General features: G+C 57.3%; 2 protein-coding genes across 3 annotated transcripts; one reads left to right on the top strand and one right to left on the bottom strand.

Moving 5' to 3' along the window:
* Positions 1–1,932: 1,932 nt before the first annotated feature.
* TMPRSS13 (transmembrane serine protease 13) lies at positions 1,933–16,020 on the bottom strand. 2 transcript variants are annotated; one of them, XM_030464868.1, is made up of 15 exons: positions 15,410–16,020; positions 14,242–14,449; positions 11,974–13,110; positions 6,796–6,967; positions 6,438–6,539; positions 5,743–5,865; positions 5,522–5,651; positions 5,218–5,310; positions 5,084–5,127; positions 4,404–4,563; positions 4,145–4,317; positions 3,819–3,917; positions 3,461–3,603; positions 3,181–3,333; positions 1,934–3,055 (listed from the first exon to the last, which is right to left on the bottom strand). In XM_030464868.1, the coding sequence occupies exons 3-15, from the start codon at positions 11,992–11,994 to the stop codon at positions 3,041–3,043; spliced, it is 1,428 nt and encodes a 475-aa protein (XP_030320728.1). In that variant the 5' UTR covers positions 11,995–13,110; positions 14,242–14,449; positions 15,410–16,020; the 3' UTR covers positions 1,934–3,040. The 2 variants fall into 2 exon arrangements, with proteins under 2 accessions (XP_030320729.1, XP_030320728.1); XM_030464869.1 differs by lacking the exons at positions 11,974–13,110; positions 14,242–14,449; positions 15,410–16,020 and having other exon boundaries at positions 1,933–3,055; positions 6,808–6,879.
* On the top strand, positions 14,933–18,667 carry IL10RA (interleukin 10 receptor subunit alpha). The gene is made up of 7 exons (XM_008492429.2): positions 14,933–15,225; positions 16,015–16,135; positions 16,258–16,436; positions 16,605–16,771; positions 17,084–17,234; positions 17,354–17,475; positions 17,583–18,667. The coding sequence occupies exons 1-7, from the start codon at positions 15,162–15,164 to the stop codon at positions 18,393–18,395; spliced, it is 1,617 nt and encodes a 538-aa protein (XP_008490651.2). The 5' UTR covers positions 14,933–15,161; the 3' UTR covers positions 18,396–18,667.
* Positions 18,668–19,262: the final 595 nt, after the last annotated feature.

Below are 19,262 nucleotides of genomic sequence, written 5' to 3'. Positions count from 1 at the left end.
TCAAGGCAATTATTCAGAGGGGTCAAGAGCTACAGACCACCACAGAGGAGCTGGACAACATCAAGTCTCCTTAATGCACAGTGATAAGATGATAAGTTGCCCTGCAGTGAGCCAGGCAGGGATTGAACACTTATAATCAAGTTTGGGGCTCCTCTGACCTTACTCACTCCTCAGCTGTTACCACCCACTGCACAAAGAAAATATTCTGCTGCTGTGGTCATGGCCTGGGAGTGCAGTGAGCTCGGGGACATGCAGTTGGCTGCAGTTGGGCATGCAGCATCCTCTCCTGCCTCCAGTTCTTTATTTACAGGCTTGCAAGGCACTGCTCAAAGCAGGTAGAATCCAAAAAACAGGCACCATAATTTTAATTTTTTTTTTTTCCCCGGAACAAACTCTGTAAATCAGAGGCTCCTCTGCAGAGGTGGGAAGGGAAGGACCTGCTGTGTTACTCCCATGGAAGGAAATGGGCTCCAGCAGCTGCTAATGGTGAACATCTTCCCCACAGAGCTGGGGAGAACTGTGCCAAGAACTGGTCTCTTTTCTGGCAAAATTGGGACAAACCTTTTGCTGGTGTAATGTGGGCTAGCAGCCATGAGGCTGGGCAGGCGATGCTGATTTATGCTAATGAAGGGGCTGGGCTGATCTCCTCATGTAATTTGAGTCAATAGGAGCACTGCCAGGAGATCCAACAAGGGCGTGATTTCATCTCACTATGTGTCGTTTGTCTGACACCCAGGCAAGAGTCTCCCCCCTGTGCTCTCTGGGCAGCAAGGCCCTGGCAGGGGAGCTGCTGGCTCTCTACGATTTTTCTCTCCAAATTTGAGGTGTTTCCCTTCTCTTGCAAACATTTGCAAGCTGCTTGTTCGATGGCAACGCAGCCCTCAGCCTGGTGAGGGGCATGGGAGAGCCAGGCAGTGACAAAAGTTGTGTGGCTGCATCTGAACCCAATAAAATCATCTGGCCTCAGTCATTCCTTGTGCTCCAGAGGGAACAACAAAGCAGAGGGCTCTGCTGGAGCTCCTGAGGAGTATTCCCTGGTTGAGCACAGCCAGCGTGGGCACTGCACAAGTTCAGTGACTCCGTGCCAAGTGATGATGTTACTGACTGTGGAAGGGAACCAATCCGAAACTCTGGGGAAAACATTTTTGTCGAGAAACATCATCTCTCAAACCATATAAACAAATCAGCTTTGACATAGCAGAACAAAGAGCTATAAAAGGAGAGTTTGGGAAAAACACCGCTAATGGGTAGTAATTCACATGGTGCCCGCCAGACTGTGTTTCTGTAATCTGTGTTCCTTGGGGATGTTGGCCTATGATTTCCAAAGCACACAGGGCTATGGAAAGAGGCTGGTCAGATGTGGGGCCACACTCAACACCCCTTGTCTGGCAAGATGCTCCTTAGCAGGAAGCAGTGGTGCAAGCAGGGTGCTGAGCAGAGGGGGCTGCAGGCTAGGGTCTGGGATTGTCACCTGCAGGTTATTTCCCCCTGAACTCACTGGGCAGCAATGACGTGATAAAACAGAGTGAAAACATCCCCACGGCCTCTTCGTGGGAGGCAGTCTCACCTGTGCACATCGTGGGAGGTTTCTGGGCTGCTTCTTTGAAAAGTTATTTGAGGTCAGGCTGACTCAGTGTTTCCCAAAAGGCAGCAACTCTCATTGTTTCGGTGCAGGTCCAGAGCAGCCACCAGCACCACCCCGTGCATTGGCACCTGCTCCCATTCCCTGGGGAGGAGCAGGTGCTTTCTGCACACACAGACCTGGGCTGGACCTGCTGGCCCAACATCCAAACACAAATCATAGCTCCCTGCCCCTGGCTGGGGCTGACTGCCTTCCTCTCCAGCCCGTCCAAAGGAGCCAAAGGCAGAACACTACCAAAACGTTTATTGAGAAGAGCAGGGGGTGGCTGGGCACCCTGGGACCTCTCTACAGCTGAGCACACAGCTTAGGAGAGGAGCACAGCCTGGGCCAAGGGCAGCCAGCCCCGATAGGCACTGCCATGGCCAAGGTGGGGATCTCCCCGAGCACCTCAGAGCATCCTCAGGGAGATCCAGGCACTTGTTTCCCTGTTCCCCTCCTCTGGCATCGAGGTGAGGCTAGCTACAACATCCCTGCCTGCCCAGAGCCGAGAGAGGAGGAAGAGATCCAGCATGGTCACTGCACAAAGAGCTGTGAGATCCAGGGGCTGGCGCTGCCGGGAGGGCTGGCTGCTCTCCATCACGCTGCTCTGCCGTGGCTTTTGGCTGCTGCTGGCTTCTGTCACACCTCCCTCAGCCACCCCTGGAGCACAGACAGGGCCCACGCCGCTGCCCAAATCCTCACCAGGGCAGGGAGGAGGTCTGAGATGAGCAGCACACAGTCCTGGGAGGGAGTGCTTGCTCAGGCTGGAGCCATGGCATGAAAAAATACACCAGGAATTTCTCTTGTGGGATGGAACATCCTCGACGAGGCGCTTCCTAAATGTGCCTGCAACCACCAGAGCAACCACCGCTCCTCCCCGAGGGGGCTGTACCCTCACCTGGCTTTGCTCAGCTCTCCCTGCAGAAATCAGAGAGGTTGGCACCCAGGTGCAGGAGGTGCTGTGGCTGGCACGGCGTGGCACTCAGCCCAGGGCAGCACAGCCATGACCCAGCAGCAGTACACCACGGGGCAGTGCCCTGCTCCTCACTGCCATCCATGACATCCCCCCCAGGTTGGGGAGGTGCCAAGCAGCCCGTCGTGCCGCAGCCCTGCCAGGAAGCACTCGCAACACCCGTCCTCACACCTCTATTTACAGGAGGAACCACAGAGAGGGCGAGGGGCGCCGGCCAGCCGGCACAGGCTGCTGTCCCTTGGGGGTTCTGCCCGGCCACCACCTCCCTGGTGCTGGGCGAGGTCAGAGTCACTTTGGAGGTGCTGTATTGTCAGAGGGGGTCGGCAGCAGGTCCCTGCCTGCACGTACAGTCCAGAGATGGGTGGGGGGATCCGCTGGTAGCATCCTGCCCTGGCAGCAACACAGAGCGGGGGCCGTGCTGGCCCAGGCAAGTGTCCATCCCAGCTTTAGTCATTCTCACTCTGCAAGGGAGAGAGGGGAGAGCAAGGGTGAGGGGCCAGGCTGGAGGGATACAGCCCCTCTCAGTGCAGCTGGGGCCTCCTGATGATCCTCCCTTCCTGAGCACTGCCCTGCCCTGCCACCTCACCTCCATCTTGCTGTATATCCAGCTGAGGAGCTTTGTCACACGTGTGTAAACGCCGGGCTTGTTCCTCTGGCCACATCCTGTCCCCCAGCTCGTCACCCCAGCCACATACCAGCGGCCGTTGTCCTCGCAGACCAAGGGCCCTCCGCTGTCACCCTGGCAGAGAGGGGCAGAATGGTGAGGAAAGGAGGCAGGAGGTGCTTCTCTGCCAGTACCGGGGGACACTGGTGTGCTGGAAAAGCAGGCAGCCCTGCTGGTCCCCTGCTGCCTTGCCCTGGCTCACCTGGCATGCATCCTTCCCTCCCTGCAGGTACCCAGCACACATCATCCGTGGGGTGAGGTAGCCCTCGTACACCTTGTCACTGTTGCAGATCTTGTAGTCAATCAGCTTTACCTCAGCCTCCCGCAGCTTTGGGGATGTGTTATCTGCAAGGCAGGAGGAGCCATGGGGCAGGGTGAGCCTCATCCCCTCCCAGCCACCCCCAGGCCCCTCCGCAGCACCAGGGAGGCAGGGGAGGAGGAGGCTGGTATTTCTCCAAGGGCTTATTTCTGCAGAGCCGCATGCCAGGAGTGGGAACAGTCCTCAAACACAGCAGAAGAGCCCCATGAGCTGCCTGTGGAGAGCCGGTGTCCTCCCTCACCTTCGTTCTCCCGGGTCTTCCCAAAGCCAGTGATGAAGCAGGACCTGCCGGTCTGGAATCGCTGGCCGTGCATGGGGAGGCAGGCTGGGCGAACCTGGGCTGGAGGGACACATGATGAAAACCAGGAGAGGAGAGAGGGATGAGTCACTCAGGAGCAAAACAGCTGCTGCAGTCCCCAGCCCTACAGCCAGGGAGGATGGGGGGAGCCCAGAGAACCTCCCCTTGGTGCCTAGCCAGGCAGGGTCTCTGCCGTAACCCACCCCACGGGCACAGTCTATCTCCCCAAAACCACCATCTCCAGCCCAGCCTGAGGCGAGGGGCCCCACCTGAGAGTGTCAGTGGCCTGGAGAGCTTCATGAGAGCAATGTCATAGTCATCGTGATCATCACTGTAGTTGGAGTTGATGATGACTTGGGAGACGGCGACACCCTCCATGGGCTGCTTCAGATCCGAGACCCCACTGTACACCTTCCAATCATCGAGGATCTTCATGCTGTTCCTGGGCGGGGAGAGGAGGGGACAAGCAGGGTGTGAGGGGCAGGCAGGGGCTGCAGGTGGGGCCCCCAGGCTGCATGCAGCACTCACATGAAGAAGCAGTGAGCTGCCGTGAGGACCCACTGAGCATCGATGATGGTGCCGCCGCAGATGTGGATGGGCCCGTACTGCACGCTGACTTGCCAGGGCCATTTGCTCACTGAGGTTTCCTTCCCTCCAATGATCCGGCCAGAAATCCGCTGCCCACAGCCTGGAGGGGAAAGCAGGGCTGAGGATTGGGCTCAGAGGGGTGAGCCCAGGAGGGGGACATGCAACAAGAGAATCACAGAATCACTCTGGTAGGAAAAGACCTTCAAGACTATCGAGTCCAACCATTAACCCAACTCTCCTGAGTCCAGTGCTAAACTGTGTCCCTGGGCACCACATCTCCATGGCTTTTAAACACCTCCAGGGGTGGTGGTTCAACCACCTCCCTGGGCAGCCTATGCCAGTGCTTGGTAATCCTTCCAGTGAGGAAGTTTCTTCTGAAGTCTAATCTAAACCTCCCCCCGTGCAGCTTGTGGCTGTTTTCTCCCCACCCACAGGCACTGGGAGCCTGTGAGCACTGGGAGCTCAAAGGGGCCCTGGGAACACAATCTTCCCAGATTTTATTACCCAGGGATTTATCTGGGAAACACCCAATTTGCCCATCCCTGTGCAAAGAAAGGAGGGAAACACTCCTGAGTGTGCACCCGCCCTCAGCCCCATGCCCTGCCAGCCAGACCCCTTACTGGTGCATCGGAGGGAGACGTATTTTCCTGTGAGACACAGTGAGCTGCAGGAGAGAAGAGGGAGAATGCAGCCTCAGCCCTTGCCCCACGGCACCAGGGCTGGGGCAGGGACAGGAGGTGACACTGCCCGGTACCTGTTGAGGCTCTGCTGGATGGTGTCTCGCTCCTCAATCACGGTGAGGCTCTTGCCCGGGAAGCGCAAGGGAACGTACTCAGTCTGTGATGCACTGTGAGAGGGGAGAGGCTGTCAGTGTCCCTCAGACTGACCCCCCTGCCCCCTCTGCACCCTGTGCCTGGGGGGACAGACTGAAACGCCCAGAGCCACGCTGGACACACAGCAGAAAAACACAATGCTGGGGGAAAGAGCCCGGTGGACCATGCACCCAGCTAGAGCAACACCCAGCACCCGAGCAGCATGACCCATCCCCAGGGAATTACTTCTGGAACCCCAGCTGCCTGCAGGTCTTCCTGGAGAAGTTATCATCCCAGGCACTGCTGCAGACGGGCAGCCACTGGCTCTCGGTGCTGGAGAAGACGTGCAGCAGGGACTCGTTGGACGTGAAGCGCACTGTGAGGATGGAGCAGGGGGGTTGGTGGTGCCCAGCACCCCGGGGGCCTCCCCACCTTGCTCTCAGCACCCCCAGCTCCTGGTGCCTCACCACAGCCCAGCTCGTCACTCCTCAGGGAGCAGTCGACGATGCCGTCGCAGCGCACGGGGCTGTCCTTGCAGCTCTCAGCAGGCTCCTTGTACACGATGCCAGTCTGTGACCTCCAGAACATAACTGGAAGGAAGAGCAGGCTGGGGTGAGGGCAGGGCTGCTGAGAGGAGGTCGTTGGGGGTAAGGGTGCTGTCACCCTGCCAGATGGAGGAGGGCTGCCATGCACAGGGGCTCTCCCAAACACCAGCCCACTCCTGCAGAAAGATGTCTCCAGCCCACCAGATGCTTCAAGACCACCAAATACAGCAGCTGAACTATGTCCTGAGGATTAAAGCGATTCCCCCTGCTTTCTGTGTCTTATCTGCCTACAGACTGCACTTTCTTTCATGGGTCCTGCCCCTAACCCCACAACCCAGGGAGGGCGAGTATGGGTGCTGCTGGGGGTGCCCCACCAAAGGAAACCCAGGAGATGGAAAGGGGGTGCATCCCTTGGGACCACAGGCTCTCCCTTTGGCAGCCATCCTCCTCCTGCTCATCCATCAGGTGTCAGGAACACGCAGGGAAGGGGAAGAGCACACCCCTGTCTGCTCGCCTCTCAGGTTTCCCGGTAGCACTTCCCAGTGCAGGCTCCCCCAGCCCCTCTGAGGCCTCACCCGAGGAAGCCCTGAGCCAACCCGAGCTGGGATCCCACTCACACAGCAGGATGAGGGCGACGAGCAGCACGATGAGGACAGAGACGCAGAAGATGAGCGCAAGCCGCCGCTGGCTCATGCAGGGAGCTTTGAACATGGAGGATCCTGGCAGCAGGGCAGAGGAAGGGTCAAGGGTCCAAAGGGACCTACAAGATGTCTGGGAGCAGGACCATGTCTCGGTGGCATATCCCCACCCTGCCATGGCCACTGTCCTCTCCCTTGCCCAGGAACCCCCCCACACACCCCGTTACCCTGGTAACTGGTAACACCAGCCTGTGGGCACAGGGACCCATTCCCTCCTCACCCTAGGTGGAACCAGGGCCAGGGCAGCCAGAGCCCACCCTTGGCACCATCCTCTTACGTGTGCTCTCACAGGTCGTGCAGGCAGCCGAGGCTGGGCTGGAATCCGGGCTGTAGGGCTTGAAGCTGACGCCGAGGACGTTTTCTTGAGGCTGGGGAGGTCGGATACCAAAGATGCTGCTGGCCGTGGAGGCATGGAGGCTGGGAGGGATACTGCTGGGTGACGCCGTGGCCTGAAAGCAGAGGTGACCGTTACTGACAGCGACTGTTGCCCACCAGACAAATCCCCACAGCTGCCATCCCCCTGCCCAGGCAGCTGGGGAGGCAGAGGAGCCGAGCTCCCCAGCACAGCTCCCAGCTCAGTCAGCATTTGTCACTGCTGGCAATGCCTCCCCAGTGCCACAAGCTGCACAGCAAGTCACCTCTGCCGTGCCTCTGCCTGGACAGCAAAGCCTGAGCCCTGTCTCATGCAGGACAGGTGAACATTTTTGCTGTGAAGCTCTTCCCCTGGAGGTGGCTGCTGGCCAAACCTCCCAAAACGATGGCTTTGAGCAGAGCCGTCAGCCGGTTATTTGGCATCGGGTCAGCCATGCTGTGGCCCAGTTCCTCAGGGCCAGTGCCCCACTTTATGCATCTATCCTTAATTAGCCATTTGAAAAATACAGTGCAATTTCCAGCTGCTATTTAGTAATACTTAATAATCAGTGTTTTCCAAGCCCTGAAACGTCCTGCACCCTGGAATGCTGTTCTGCAGTTGTGTCACTCCTGATCCATGAATTTGCAGAAGAAAATGTATTTGTTTCCTTTCCTCAAAATAATGCTATTCCAAGCCCTCCATTACCTTCAACCAGACACGGAAACAAGGGCCTCCCATTTTCCTGAGGAGAGGATGGGTGTCTGAAGCCCAGAATAAATAAATGCTGCTTTCTGTGCCTTGTAAAATCTCAAGATACACCTTCAGCAAGAAGAAATGCTGCCATGCCTTACAGGAATTGCCAGAGCATCACCAGCCAGCACCCAGCACTGGCAGCCTGGCCTGGGTTTGCCCTCAGCAGTTCCTTCCCACACCACCTCACTCCTCCTGCCTGCTCCTTCCTGGCAGGGCTCTCAGCACCATGCAGTCATGACCAGCTGTGGTTGCACTCTTTGGACTATTGGGGCTATTTGGACTATTTCTGTCCCTACAGATGTCACTGTCATCCTGTAGCAAGGGTCATCCATGGGAGAATGGGAGCCACCATCCTGTGGCAGCACCCACCCTCCTGGGGACCCCTTAGCAGCCCAGAGGTGGGCTCCAACAATCCCCTCTAGGAATCCATCCTCGATTTTTGGCCCTACAACCAAATACCATCCCCTTTCCCTGCCATGCCAGCAGGCAGCACCAGCTCTGCGATAGGTAGGGGATGGGGACCTTGGTCAGAGCAGGAGCCACTGACTTCTCCCCTTCCCACTGGATTTTCTCACTCCTCCTGCTTCCTGCCGGGAACCGGGAGCCCTAATGAGGACGTCGGGAGCCTGCTCAGGCTCATGCTTTGTAAATCCGGCTGTGCCCTTCCTTGCAATGCGGTGGTGTAACTTCCTGGGCATTATCCCCTGAGTCACGCACGCCGGCGTGGCCACGCACCCTCCCTGCGCAGGGGCTGCCCCAGCCCGCGCCCCAAAACGCTGGGGACACGGCACCCCCGGAGCTGTGCCCCAGGGACCAATGGGTGCCACAGCCGCAAAGCTCTCAGGAGGCACCCGGGGCTCCTGGGAGGCCACCTGGCCACCAGCCCTGGCTAGCAGCGGGGTGCACAGGGCCACCCCCCGGCACAGCCTCCTCCCCTGCCCGCGGGGCCGTGGCACAACCTCCGCTAACGTCCCCCGGCCATCGAGAGCCACCTCCCCGCTCGGTTTCTTGTTTCACGGCATCAGCCATCCCTCCTCGCCAGGCCGCCAGAACGAGTCCAAGTGTACTCAGCCTGCAGCCACTTTTCCCTACGCCTGAATTTGGCAGCAGCCGTGTGAGTGAACCCAGAGGTGCCGAGGAGCCCAAGGGAGCATCTTGGTGTCTGCTATCGGGGCTGGCCTGGCAGAGGAGCTGGGGAGAGCCCCAGCAGTGTCCCCACAATGAGGATGAGCAGTGACACTGGTGGGATTCGAGTTCTCACAGCAAGTATTGCACACACACTGTGAAACACCCCTGGGCATCCACAGAACCCATGAAACATCCCTGGGCATCCTCAGAAAGCACGTGTAATGGGCAAGAGAGCCCAGGCTGCAGCAGGTCCTGCCCCCCTGCTTTGCAGAAACAAAGAGCCCATACCAGGAACCCTTCCTAGGAAAAGAATTTCTCCTGTCCATGTACAAATGAGAGTTTTGTAAATAAATACCCGGGCAGTATCATTTACCTGGGCATTTGTGTGCTAGCTCCACAGGTCTGATGTTTCACCTGCCTCTTTCTGCAGCAAATGTAACCCTTCAGTTATCACAACAGCAGAATTAAAGACAAACCTCTCCATTGCACTGCGAAACAGAGCCCAGCTTCACCAGTAAGCAGATGATGCTGGGTCGCTAAAGGATTTCTACCTCCATCATACAAACATCTCAAATTAACACCTAAAGTCACTATAGGTTGGATTGCTCTTATTCCTTATCAGGAAACACATGACCTTTCTTACACTCCAGTGAACTATTAGCTTCCAATTTCCTTAAAAGTCTGAAGTCCAACCATTTAAATCTCTTTTTCTACCACAGACCAACAAAACTTTTACAACAGGTTCCTGGTAACCATCTGGTTGCTGTTGTGCAGCCGCTGGAGCACAGAGCAAACAGCAGCAGCCTTTCAAAGATGTTTCTGTTAAGGAGTGTGCATTACCCTGGTGAGCAAGCTACAAGTTCTGCCCACAAAACCTTTACTCATCCTTTGCTGGCTTTTGAGTAAAAGTCAGACCTGGAGCCATGCTTATCGCTTATCACTCACGGGTGGCTGTGGTTTGAACTCTTTTTCTAACATCCTCTCTGCAAACCTTCTACCAGCTGTGAGAGCCTCAAGCACACCTGAAAGTCAGTTGTGGGGAGGGGGAGCAGCACCAGATCCTTTCCCTGGCAGGAGGGATGCTGGAGACACACTGGGGACATACTGGGGACACACAGGGACCCCCAGTCAGCTCTGCACACCTTGTGCCCAGCCCAGGATGCTGGAAACAAGTGGATGGTGCCTGTCTGCAAGCCCAGCCCTTTGCTAAACCTGTCATGAGCATCAGCACCACCTCAGTCCTTCTCTGCTCTGGTCTGAGGCTTCGAGGAGAACTGGGGAAAGCACCTCAAGCACAGAGGTTGGGAACCCCATCCCCCCTTGCACCCTGAGCTGCCCCATGCACTGACCTGCAGCTCCACTCCCCGCCGCAGAGGCAAAGCCCCTGGATCCATGCTGGCAGGGGGTAATCCCCAGGGGAAGGCAGTGCAGGCTGGGCCTGAGGCTCGGGATCTGCTGGGATGGGGAGGGAAGGCAGGGAAAGCAGCCAGCAGCCACCCGCAGTTTCAGGGAGGGAGCCAGAGCGGAAGGAGCCGGGCAACACCTGGGGTGTTGCAACCGGACCCGGGGCCCCACGAGTCTTGGGGGAGCAGAGGGACATGGCAGCTGCCCAAAATCTGGAGCATTGAGAGGGGAAGGAAGCAGGCCCTCTTAAATAGGCTGGAAGGAGCTGCTTGATCATCCTTCCCCACACCAGCTGGCCCCACACCTTCCCTCTCAGCTGCTCACAGCAGGAACCAGCTCCAACACCTCCACTGCCCACAGCACATCAGCTCAGCAAGCACACAATGGTGACATTGTCCTCACCTGGGACAAACACTCCTGAGCCTGTGAAAGCCCCTTTCTGTGCAGTGACACCCACCCACAGCAGAGTGTTGGCTCATTGTGAGGGACCCCAAGCCCCCTCCCCAGCTGCTGACAGTGTGGAGCTGGGCAGGGCAGATGGGCAGGAGATACAGGAGATACAGGAGGAGGATGCTGAGATCCAGATGCCATGAAAAAGGGACAACACAGAGGGGAAGTGATGTCCCCAGCCACACACAGGGACCATTTTGCAAGTGCAGGTGACAAACCCTGTTGACTGAGTCAGCCCAATCTGGCTGGGAACAGGTTGCCCTATGCCAGTGTGAGCATAGGCAGAGATCAGAAAATGTTCCAGGGGGTGAGTAATTCCTGCTCAGTCCATTCCATGGAATGGCAAACCAAGGCACAGAAAGATAAAGGGACTCTCCTGCAGGTGCACAGCAGAGGGTGGCACCCAGGACTCCTAATGGCCTATTTAATCCAAGAGACAAAGCCAAGGTAGCCCCACGGTGATGCCCAAGATGAGGCAATTGTCTCCCTATGTGGGCATCTCAGGTCCTGCCCTGCTCTCACCAAAATACAGTGCTACTGCCTGCTTTTGGGACTACCAGGAACTGGAACCACACAGCAAAGCAGTGCTGGCAACAGGCTGCTCTTCCCTGAGGACCCAGCCAGGACCTGGCATGAGCTCCCTCTGCTCCCGAGGCCCTCACACACCAAAGGGCAAGAAGAAGGTGGCTTTTACAACTGTCCCTGCCTCCCCTCAGTCCCCATCCACACCATCACTGCTGGCTTTGTACGTTCTGGACATCACTGGCACAACCAGCAGTGCTGGGCACTGTAATTATCCCCTGCCTTGCCCAGGCAGCCTGAGCCCCTTGCCCAGCTGGGAATGGATGTTTTCCTCATGACAGGATGCTCAGCAGGGCCCACGGATGAGATCAAGCAGGATCTGGTCAACCCAACCCAAAAAGACCAAAGCAGAAAACTGCTCAGTATGCAAGCAAGGGAAAGTAGCAGGGGCTGGGGTCACCAGCACCCCACCACTCCTGGGGACACACTGGCAGGAGGCAGCAGAGGGCTCAGATTGAGCAGCCCCATGGGTACCAAGGGGCACCAGGTCCCACAGCAGTCACAGCCTTTGCAAATCCACTCCCAGGTGGAAAAGGAGTCCCAGGGCCTCCTGTGCCAGCCCGGGGCTGAGCCTGGCGTTACTGGTGTCAGCCCTCCTCCCGCTGTGTCCCAAGGGGTGCTGGAGGCATCAACCCACAGGCAGCAGCCTCAGGTTCTTCTCCCTGCCAGCACCGAGGTGAAGGCGATGCCTCAGGGGCCAAGAGAGAGGTGCCAGACCCCCCCCCAGAACCCTGGGGCAGTGGGGCTGTGTGTCCAAGGAGCAGCCCCCAGTCCCCCCCGCCTTACCGGAGAGGTTTTGCCGTCCATGGGCCGCTGCAGGGCTGTGCTGGGATCAGAGCTCCGGCACAGCCATCCTCCAGGGTGCCGAGCAAAGTCAGGTCCCCAGGGACAGACGGGACAGAAGCTGTTTGGTGAGCGGGGTTGTACGTCAGTGCCAGCGCCGGGCGCGGAGGGAAACCAGTCCAACCTGCCCGGCTCCACTGCTGCCTCTTTCCCAACTGCTGCAGGCACAGCAAGCAAAACACCTGCCTCTGCTTGGGGAAGGATGGGCAGGAGCCCCAGACAAAGGTCCAGGAGATGAAATGGGGAATGAAATGAAGTGAAATGCTGTGTCCAGATGGTTTCTCCCGAGGCTTTGCTGCTCTTCTGCTAACAGAGCGAAGCTTTCGCAGTGTGCAAGGAGACAGCAGTGGTCCCCTCTGAGGGCATGAGCTGGGAGATGCTTTGCTTAAAAGCCAGAAGTCACACTTGGAAGAAACAGGTGTAAATATCCGGACGAAAAGGAGAAAGGCCCAGCTCCATTGTGTGCTTTCCAGTGTCCAGACATCTGGCTTCCCAGAGATGTAGTGCAGCTCCTGGGACACTGCTAGAAACAGCTCCACTCCAGCCTGGCACCCGGCCCTGCAAGGGCAGCACAGGGCTGGGCAGGGACAAGGGTCACACGTCCCATGGTCCAGTCCTGGGAAGCTCTGCCTGGTGGCGTGGTGCCTCCCATGAGCCCCATCCCAACTGTTTTACAGGCACATTTCTCCCAGCATTATTCATAGCATCCATCCCTTATTCATCCAGCTCTCCACCCACACCTGCTCAGCAGGAGACAAGCAGGACCATCCAAGCATGGGGAAACCTGCTTCAAAGACCCCAGGATTCCAAAGCTGAGGAGCCTGGGGTGGATCCTGCTCTCCTCTCCACCCCACCACTGAGCTCTCCATCCCATCCCTTCCCAAGGGGTCAGTCCCTGCCTTTCTCACACACACAGCGTGGATCCAAGCCTGAAGAGCCAGAGAGGAGGATCCAGTTGCTTGGAGGAGACAGATACCCGAGTCCACCTTGATCCTGGTGTTTATTCCTGTTTTTTTCTGGTGAGGTCACTGTGGTGGCAGTTCCAGGAATGGTTGCTTTCTGGTGCTTCTGCAGAGACACCTACAGAAAGCAAGTTACAGACAAACATGTGTCTGGGCTTGACCCCACCACCTGATGTTAAATGTCACACATGAGCACAGCACCTCCCGGGTGAAATCCGTGCAGTTGCTTGCTGCTAACTGCTCCCATGAGCCCTGCTGCATCCTTCCAGACAGCAAGCAGAGGTGTTAATAGCATGTACAGCCAAAGCCAGCACCTCCAGCCCAGCAGCTCCTCTGCTCCATCCCCCAGGGGTCAGGGAATTAGGAAGAGGATAACTCTGCTCTCCCGGGCAAGGTGCAATAGGGCTGTGCTGGCAGAACCAGCCCTCCGGCCCCAGCAGAGGCCAGGCAGAGGGGGAGGATGGAGCCCAGGACCTGCTTTGCCCCCACAGCCCCTTCACAAAGCTGGCAGGGGGATCCCAGAACATGGGCATGAGGCTGGGGGGGCTGTAGCCCCAGTCCTTGCTGTCCCCAAGATGCTGCAGAGGATCTGGGGAAAGACATGCGGTGAGGTTCTGACTCAGATGATTTAGGGTTATTAAATGCACAGCTACCCCTCTACCACGAATAGTCAATTGTTTTGAAGGCAAAAAGGAAACTGGGTAGTGTTCTCCAGAGCTGGTTTGTCCTGGGAACTCAAAACCTTTCCTGCCAACAATGGGAACATGGGACTGCTCTTTTCTCTGATGCTTTGGTTGTAGCTTTGGGAAGTCAGCAACACCCGATGCAAAGCTCATCTCTGGTCATCAAAAGGGCCCCTGCAGGGACCAGGGGTGCCATCACCCCCTTTCCCCACGAGATCCCCACTCTCTGCCGGGGTCCCTCAGTGATGAGCTGGTGGCAGAGAGGGCAGGACAGAGACAAGAGTTCTGCAACCTGGAGGGTGACAAGAGCTGTTCCTTTTGGAAAAAGCACTGACCAGAGAGAGCTCCTGGGTATCATCTGAACTGTGGGCATCATGCAGGGACACCATCTCCTCCCATGGCACCTGGCAGTGCCTGTGCAGCAGCTTGGTGGCAGCAGGGGCACATCGGGGTGGCTGTGACATCAGAGTGTTCAGCAGAACCCAGTTTTCAGTCATTTCTCCTCAGGCTGTTTCGTTTTCTCCTAAACTGCCAACCCTTCCTCCCAAACCTCTGACCCACCTCACCTGCAGGAGCAGCGAGGGGTGTCTGCTCCACAGGGCTTCTCCCTCCTTCCTCATCTCTTCTCCCACTGATTTTTCACTCCTTTACACAGAACAGGAGCTGTGGCTTTGTGTGGGATGAGCCACGCTTCATCTCAGGACTCCCGAGATCAGCAGCGGTCAGATCTGTGTCAGAATCTGAGAGCAGAATGACAGGACACCAAGGGGCCACCTAAAATACAGCCAGGATGAAAGTCCTGGTGTGTGCTCTGCAGTCACCCAGCCTGCCAGAAGCACCACAGAGGACTCACAGTCAGGTCCCAGCATCACCAGCAGAGCACCAGCACCACCACTACCCCCCTCACCACAGAGCTTGTGATGCCACCCGTGTCCATGGGTGTCTGCAGGACACAATCACCCAGAGGTTGTCACTGAGCCCCAGAAATGGGGAAAGGAAAATTACAGCTTGGGTATGAGGCTGGGTTCAACAGAAGGGAAAGCCAGAACCTCCTGAGCTGGCCAGCTTTAGCTGCTGCAAGGACAGGACAGTGGCCCAAGGGACCGTGGTGGCCTCAGAGCTCACCCCCTGCACCGTGCTTCAGCATCACACATAACAACAAAACAGCAAAGTCAGATGTGTTTTGCTCCTATTTTCCCTTTCCATGCAACATGTCATTATGTTCAGGAAAACCCCCAGAGCTCTTCCTTGAAGGCTGCTGGTAGGAAATGCCCAGCCCGGGCTGAGAGATGAGCTGTGCCTGAGTGGGTGGACACGAAAGAAAAGTGGAAGTCACTACACAGCTACTTTCCTCCCACTGCTCTAACGCCTCCAAGACGTCACTGAGCCAGCCCCCAAGGGAAAAACAAGCCTTGGGCAGCCTTCCAGAGCAGAGCCCAGCACCCTGCTCACCCAGCCCAGCACCCGCAGAGGATGCGGAGCTGCCATGGTCCCCCACGCCGCAGCCCTGGCCCTGTGCCTGGCTCTGCTCCTCGCCTGGATGGCCGATGGTGAGTCTCACCCACCCTGATGGTCCTCACTCCCCACACACTGCACTGGGGCCCCACGGCTCCCCACAGGATGCTCTGAGCCCCACGGCTCCCAGGGTACCAACACCAGGCTGGGGACTGAGAAGGGGGAGGCAGGAGCTGAGCTCCTGGGGTTTGGAGCCACAGCTCCCCGGTCACCACTCACCTTTCATTGCTGTCTGGGAGCCTGTGTTAGTCCTCAGGCACCACGAGTGTGGATGGTGCTGGTTTTGGGGTGAAATGGGTCTGAAATGGGTCATGTGATGCTCTGCTGGCTGCCATCCCCCCCAGGCGTGGGTGTGTGCTTGCCAGCAGACAGCACAGAAAGGGTGACAGATGTTACCCACTGAGGTTTTGTTGCCAGGTGACAATATTGAAATTCAGGCAGGAGGTGTGAAAAAGTGCTCCTTCTGCACAGCAGAGGAGCAGAACAGGAAAGCTGGATCCCAACAGAACTGCTGGCAGAGGCAGGGATGCTCAGGGATGCAGACACAGGCTTCTTGCTTGGGACAGAAAGGCACTGAGATCTTCTCAGCTGGGCTGAGCTGGGCTCTCCCCAGACCAGAGAGGAATAAGGATGAACAATTGGAAGTGGGACAGGCCTGGGAAAATCCTTGTGCTTTTCGGATGGGTGGGTGGGTGGTCCTGAACGCGGGGGTCAAACTCCAGAGAAGCCATCGAGGTGACAAACACAAGGAGCTCTGCCCAGCTCCTGTGGCCACCAGCAGGACACTGGGCAGCCTTTCTGAGTGCTCACCTTTGGTCCATCAGGTGAGAAGCTGGGGAGCCCCAGGCATGTGCGTTTTGCTGCAGAGATTGGACATCACCTGCTGTGCTGGGAGCCCGGACACAACAGCCCCAGCAATGTCCAGTATGAAGTGGAGCACAGAGTGTGAGTACAGCCAGGGGGTACAGGGGGGTTCAACCCCTGCCCGGGATCTGACACCGATCACGGTGACAACCACGTCCCTGGCACTTGCCTGCACTGCTGACCCTGGGTGCTCCTCCCTGCAGCTATGGCACAAATTCCTCTTGGACAGCCATCCCAAGCTGCACAAAGATCTCAGAGCTCTTCTGCGACCTCACATACTACACCCTGGCTCCTGCACTGCGCTACTATGCACGGGTCAGGGCTGTGTCTGGAAACCAAACGTCCCCGTGGCAAAGGACCAACTCTTTCTCCCCACAAGAAGGTAGGTGGGTGTCAGGAGGCTCAGAGTGCCAAGCTGCTTGGGAAGAACTTTAGGACAGATGGGAGCAGGGATGTCTCTTCCTCCTTCCTGGAGAACAGCTGTGGGATGGGACAGGAGGAACAAAGAGGAGCAAACCCTAATGCACTCTTCCAACCACCTTGCTTGCAGCCATCCTGCGTCTGTGGGGCCAGAGCCTCTCTGTGATGGGCAACACCATCCACGTGAAGCTGCAGCTGCTCCTCAGGGCAGGGAACATCACCTTGAAATACGACGATGTGCAGAAGCACGCCAGGAGGTACCGGGTGTACGTCAGGAGGGCGCAGGACAACCGGACGGTGAGATAAGTTGCTGGTCCCCTGCTGCCTCTGTCACACTCAGCACTGCTCAAGCTGAAAACCCCATTTCTGAAGTACAGTCTTCTGTAACACTGCATACTGGGCTTTCTCACAGCTGTGACATCACAGAGAGATTTCTCTGTGGGTTTTACTGCTGGTTCCTCAATTCTTCTTGGGACTTTGGGTCTTGCTGCTGTCAGCACAGGGACTTTCCCCAGGGGAGACAGGGCAAGGAAGGGGGAAAGCAGGGTCCCGGCATTCCCAGAGGAGCTGGGGGCTCTCAGGGACCAACCTGTGCTCTGCTCATTGCAGTACCAAGTGATGGAGACCAACACAGAGTTCAACATCAGCAACCTCTTCTGGGGCACAGAGTATTGCATCAGTGTGGAGCCCGAGGTGGTCAGCCGGCCTGCCCGCACCACACGCACCCCTGAGCAGTGCCTCACCACCAGACAGAGAGAGGGTATGTGCTGGGGAGCCAGGGAATGGAGGGACCTGGGGGACCTGGATCCACACCAGGGCAGCTGCTCCATGCTACACTTTGCCTTCCCCCCTCACCGGGTCACATCCTCTCTCTTGCAGGGAGTGCAGAGCTTCTGCTGAGCATCCTCACCTCCTTCATCCCCCTGCTGATCTTGGCCCTCCTGGGAGCTCTGCTGGCATGCACTTACATCAAGAAACCCGTCAGGACGCCATCTGTCCTGGTAAGGAGAGGCACAGGGCACCCTTTGTGGCTTGGGCAGCTGTTGGGAGAGAAGGAAGCAATCATGGATGAAGCACATCTCATTTCTCTCTTTTCTCTCCCTCCCAGAAATCCTTCATCAAGCAGAGCTCCTTCTGGGTGGAGCAGGAGGCAGCCCAGTCCTGGGGCAGCCCAGACTCAGACCCTGTCCAGCAGCTGTTCCTGTGCCAGAAGGAGCCCCAGCAGGACAGCAGCCCCAGCACAGCCCAGCTGCCCCTGGAGAAGGGCTGGAGGCTCCCAGCATGGCCTGAGGACTGCCTGTGCTCCACTGTGGAGAGTGGGGACAGCAGCTGTGCCAGCACAGACAGTGGCATTTGCCTGCACACCTCTGAGCCGAGCTGCTCCGTGGGCCACAAGCCCCAGGGCTACAAGCAGGAGCTGCCCACTGGTGATGACAGTGGCATGGGCTTGGGGACCACCTGCCCGTGCCCCCCGTGCCCCTCCAGCAGCATGGAGCTCAGCCTCTCCTCCCCTCTCCCACAAGCTGTGGAGTTCCGTGGGTACCTGCAGCAGTCCCAGGGCAAGGTGGAGTCCCAGCAGGACCCATCCAAGACAGCGTCCTCCTTGAGCTGCCCAGGCACCATGGACATCATGCTGGGCACAGAGTGCTCTGAGCTGGCTGTGTCCAAAGGGTATTTGAAGCAGTCCTCTCCTGAGCATCTCTGCAGCCACAGACTGGACCTTGCTCCTTGGGGGGCTCTGAGCTGGGGGGCTCTGGGTGCTCCCTTAGCCTCTAAAGCCAGCCCTGAGCTCCTGAAAGCTCCCCTCGATCTGAGCATCTTCAGTACTGACCTCCTGGGGATGCTGCCCCTCGAGTGGCTCCAGCTGCAAACCCAGCCCCTGAGCCTGCCCAGTGGGGACAGCAAGGACAGCCACCTCTGAGCTGGGGACCAGGAGCCCACCAGCTACCTCTTGTACCCACTGCCTGTGGGAGCAACTACTCTGATAAGCTACCACCAACCCCCAAACCTCAGTGCACCAAGAGCAGCCCTGCCCACACTGTGATCCATGTTCTGCCACTATTGCCTACAGATGTTATTTATTCTATTTATTTTGTAAATACAGAAAGGATGTGGTGTTATCTGTTTGGTCTATTCATCTGTACATCCTCTCCTAAGATCAAGCTGTGCTTTCCATTTTTAGATATAGATGTTTCCATCTTTTTTCCTGCAGCAAAGTGCAATGTGCCTTTGCCTCACACGGGGCATTTCCACATCACAACTGGGAAAAAAGGAGAACAAAGGAAGCTCCCCAAGAGCCTGGCATTCATCTGAGGACCAGGGCAGTTGTCCCAGGCAGATGTTGTGTCCTGGGAGCACACACAAGAGGAGCAGCAGGGAAAAGGCCCTGGGCAGCTTGTGGTGATTTCACTGAGCAGCATGGGGGGGATAGGAACCCCTCCAGAGCAGAGCCAACAGGTCAAACCAGGGGGTTTCTGTGATCTGTGAGAATGGAAACAAGCATGAGATGGGAACAACTTACCGTGGGCTATGCTTGAGTATCACCAGATGACTGCACAGTTTTTCCAAAAGTCACTGAGTTTCCAAGAACCTTCACAATGGGACCGTCCCATTAAAAGTGTTGGTGGAAACCCAGCTTGGGGAGTACTTTTTTCAGGTGAAAACACAAACCACTACTGTCAGTAGAAGGGCTGTGGGTGCACACTGCCAGGTTTCCTCCTGGAAGATCTAATGTTGCACTGCCCAGGGTCAACATCTGCCCTGTCCCAAGGAATGCCAACCCTCTGCA

The sequence above is a fragment of the Calypte anna genome, chromosome 24 (genome assembly GCF_003957555.1).
Source record: "Calypte anna isolate BGI_N300 chromosome 24, bCalAnn1_v1.p, whole genome shotgun sequence".
NCBI classification, from domain to species: domain Eukaryota; kingdom Metazoa; phylum Chordata; class Aves; order Apodiformes; family Trochilidae; genus Calypte; species Calypte anna.
The sequence above is the reverse complement of the archived record's forward strand: the minus strand, read 5'-3'. Positions and strand labels throughout refer to the sequence as shown.

What these genes read in the sequence shown, in the direction of transcription:
- TMPRSS13 (XM_030464868.1), bottom strand. Translation starts at nt 11,994, where the DNA reads ATGGACGGCAAAACCTCTCCG. An exon ending in CGTCGCCCTCATCCTGCTGT is followed by an intron (nt 5,866 to 6,437) that starts GTGAGTGGGATC and finishes TCTTCCTTCCAG; the next exon opens with TTATGTTCTGGAGGTCACAG. An exon ending in CAGGCCACTGACACTCTCAG is followed by an intron (nt 3,918 to 4,144) that starts GTGGGGCCCCTC and finishes GTGTCCCTCCAG; the next exon opens with CCCAGGTTCGCCCAGCCTGC.
- IL10RA (XM_008492429.2), top strand. Translation starts at nt 15,162, where the DNA reads ATGGTCCCCCACGCCGCAGCCCTGGCCCTGTGCCTGGCTCTGCTCCTC. An exon ending in CCTCGCCTGGATGGCCGATG is followed by an intron (nt 15,226 to 16,014) that starts GTGAGTCTCACC and finishes TTGGTCCATCAG; the next exon opens with GTGAGAAGCTGGGGAGCCCC. An exon ending in GGGCGCAGGACAACCGGACG is followed by an intron (nt 16,772 to 17,083) that starts GTGAGATAAGTT and finishes TGCTCATTGCAG; the next exon opens with TACCAAGTGATGGAGACCAA.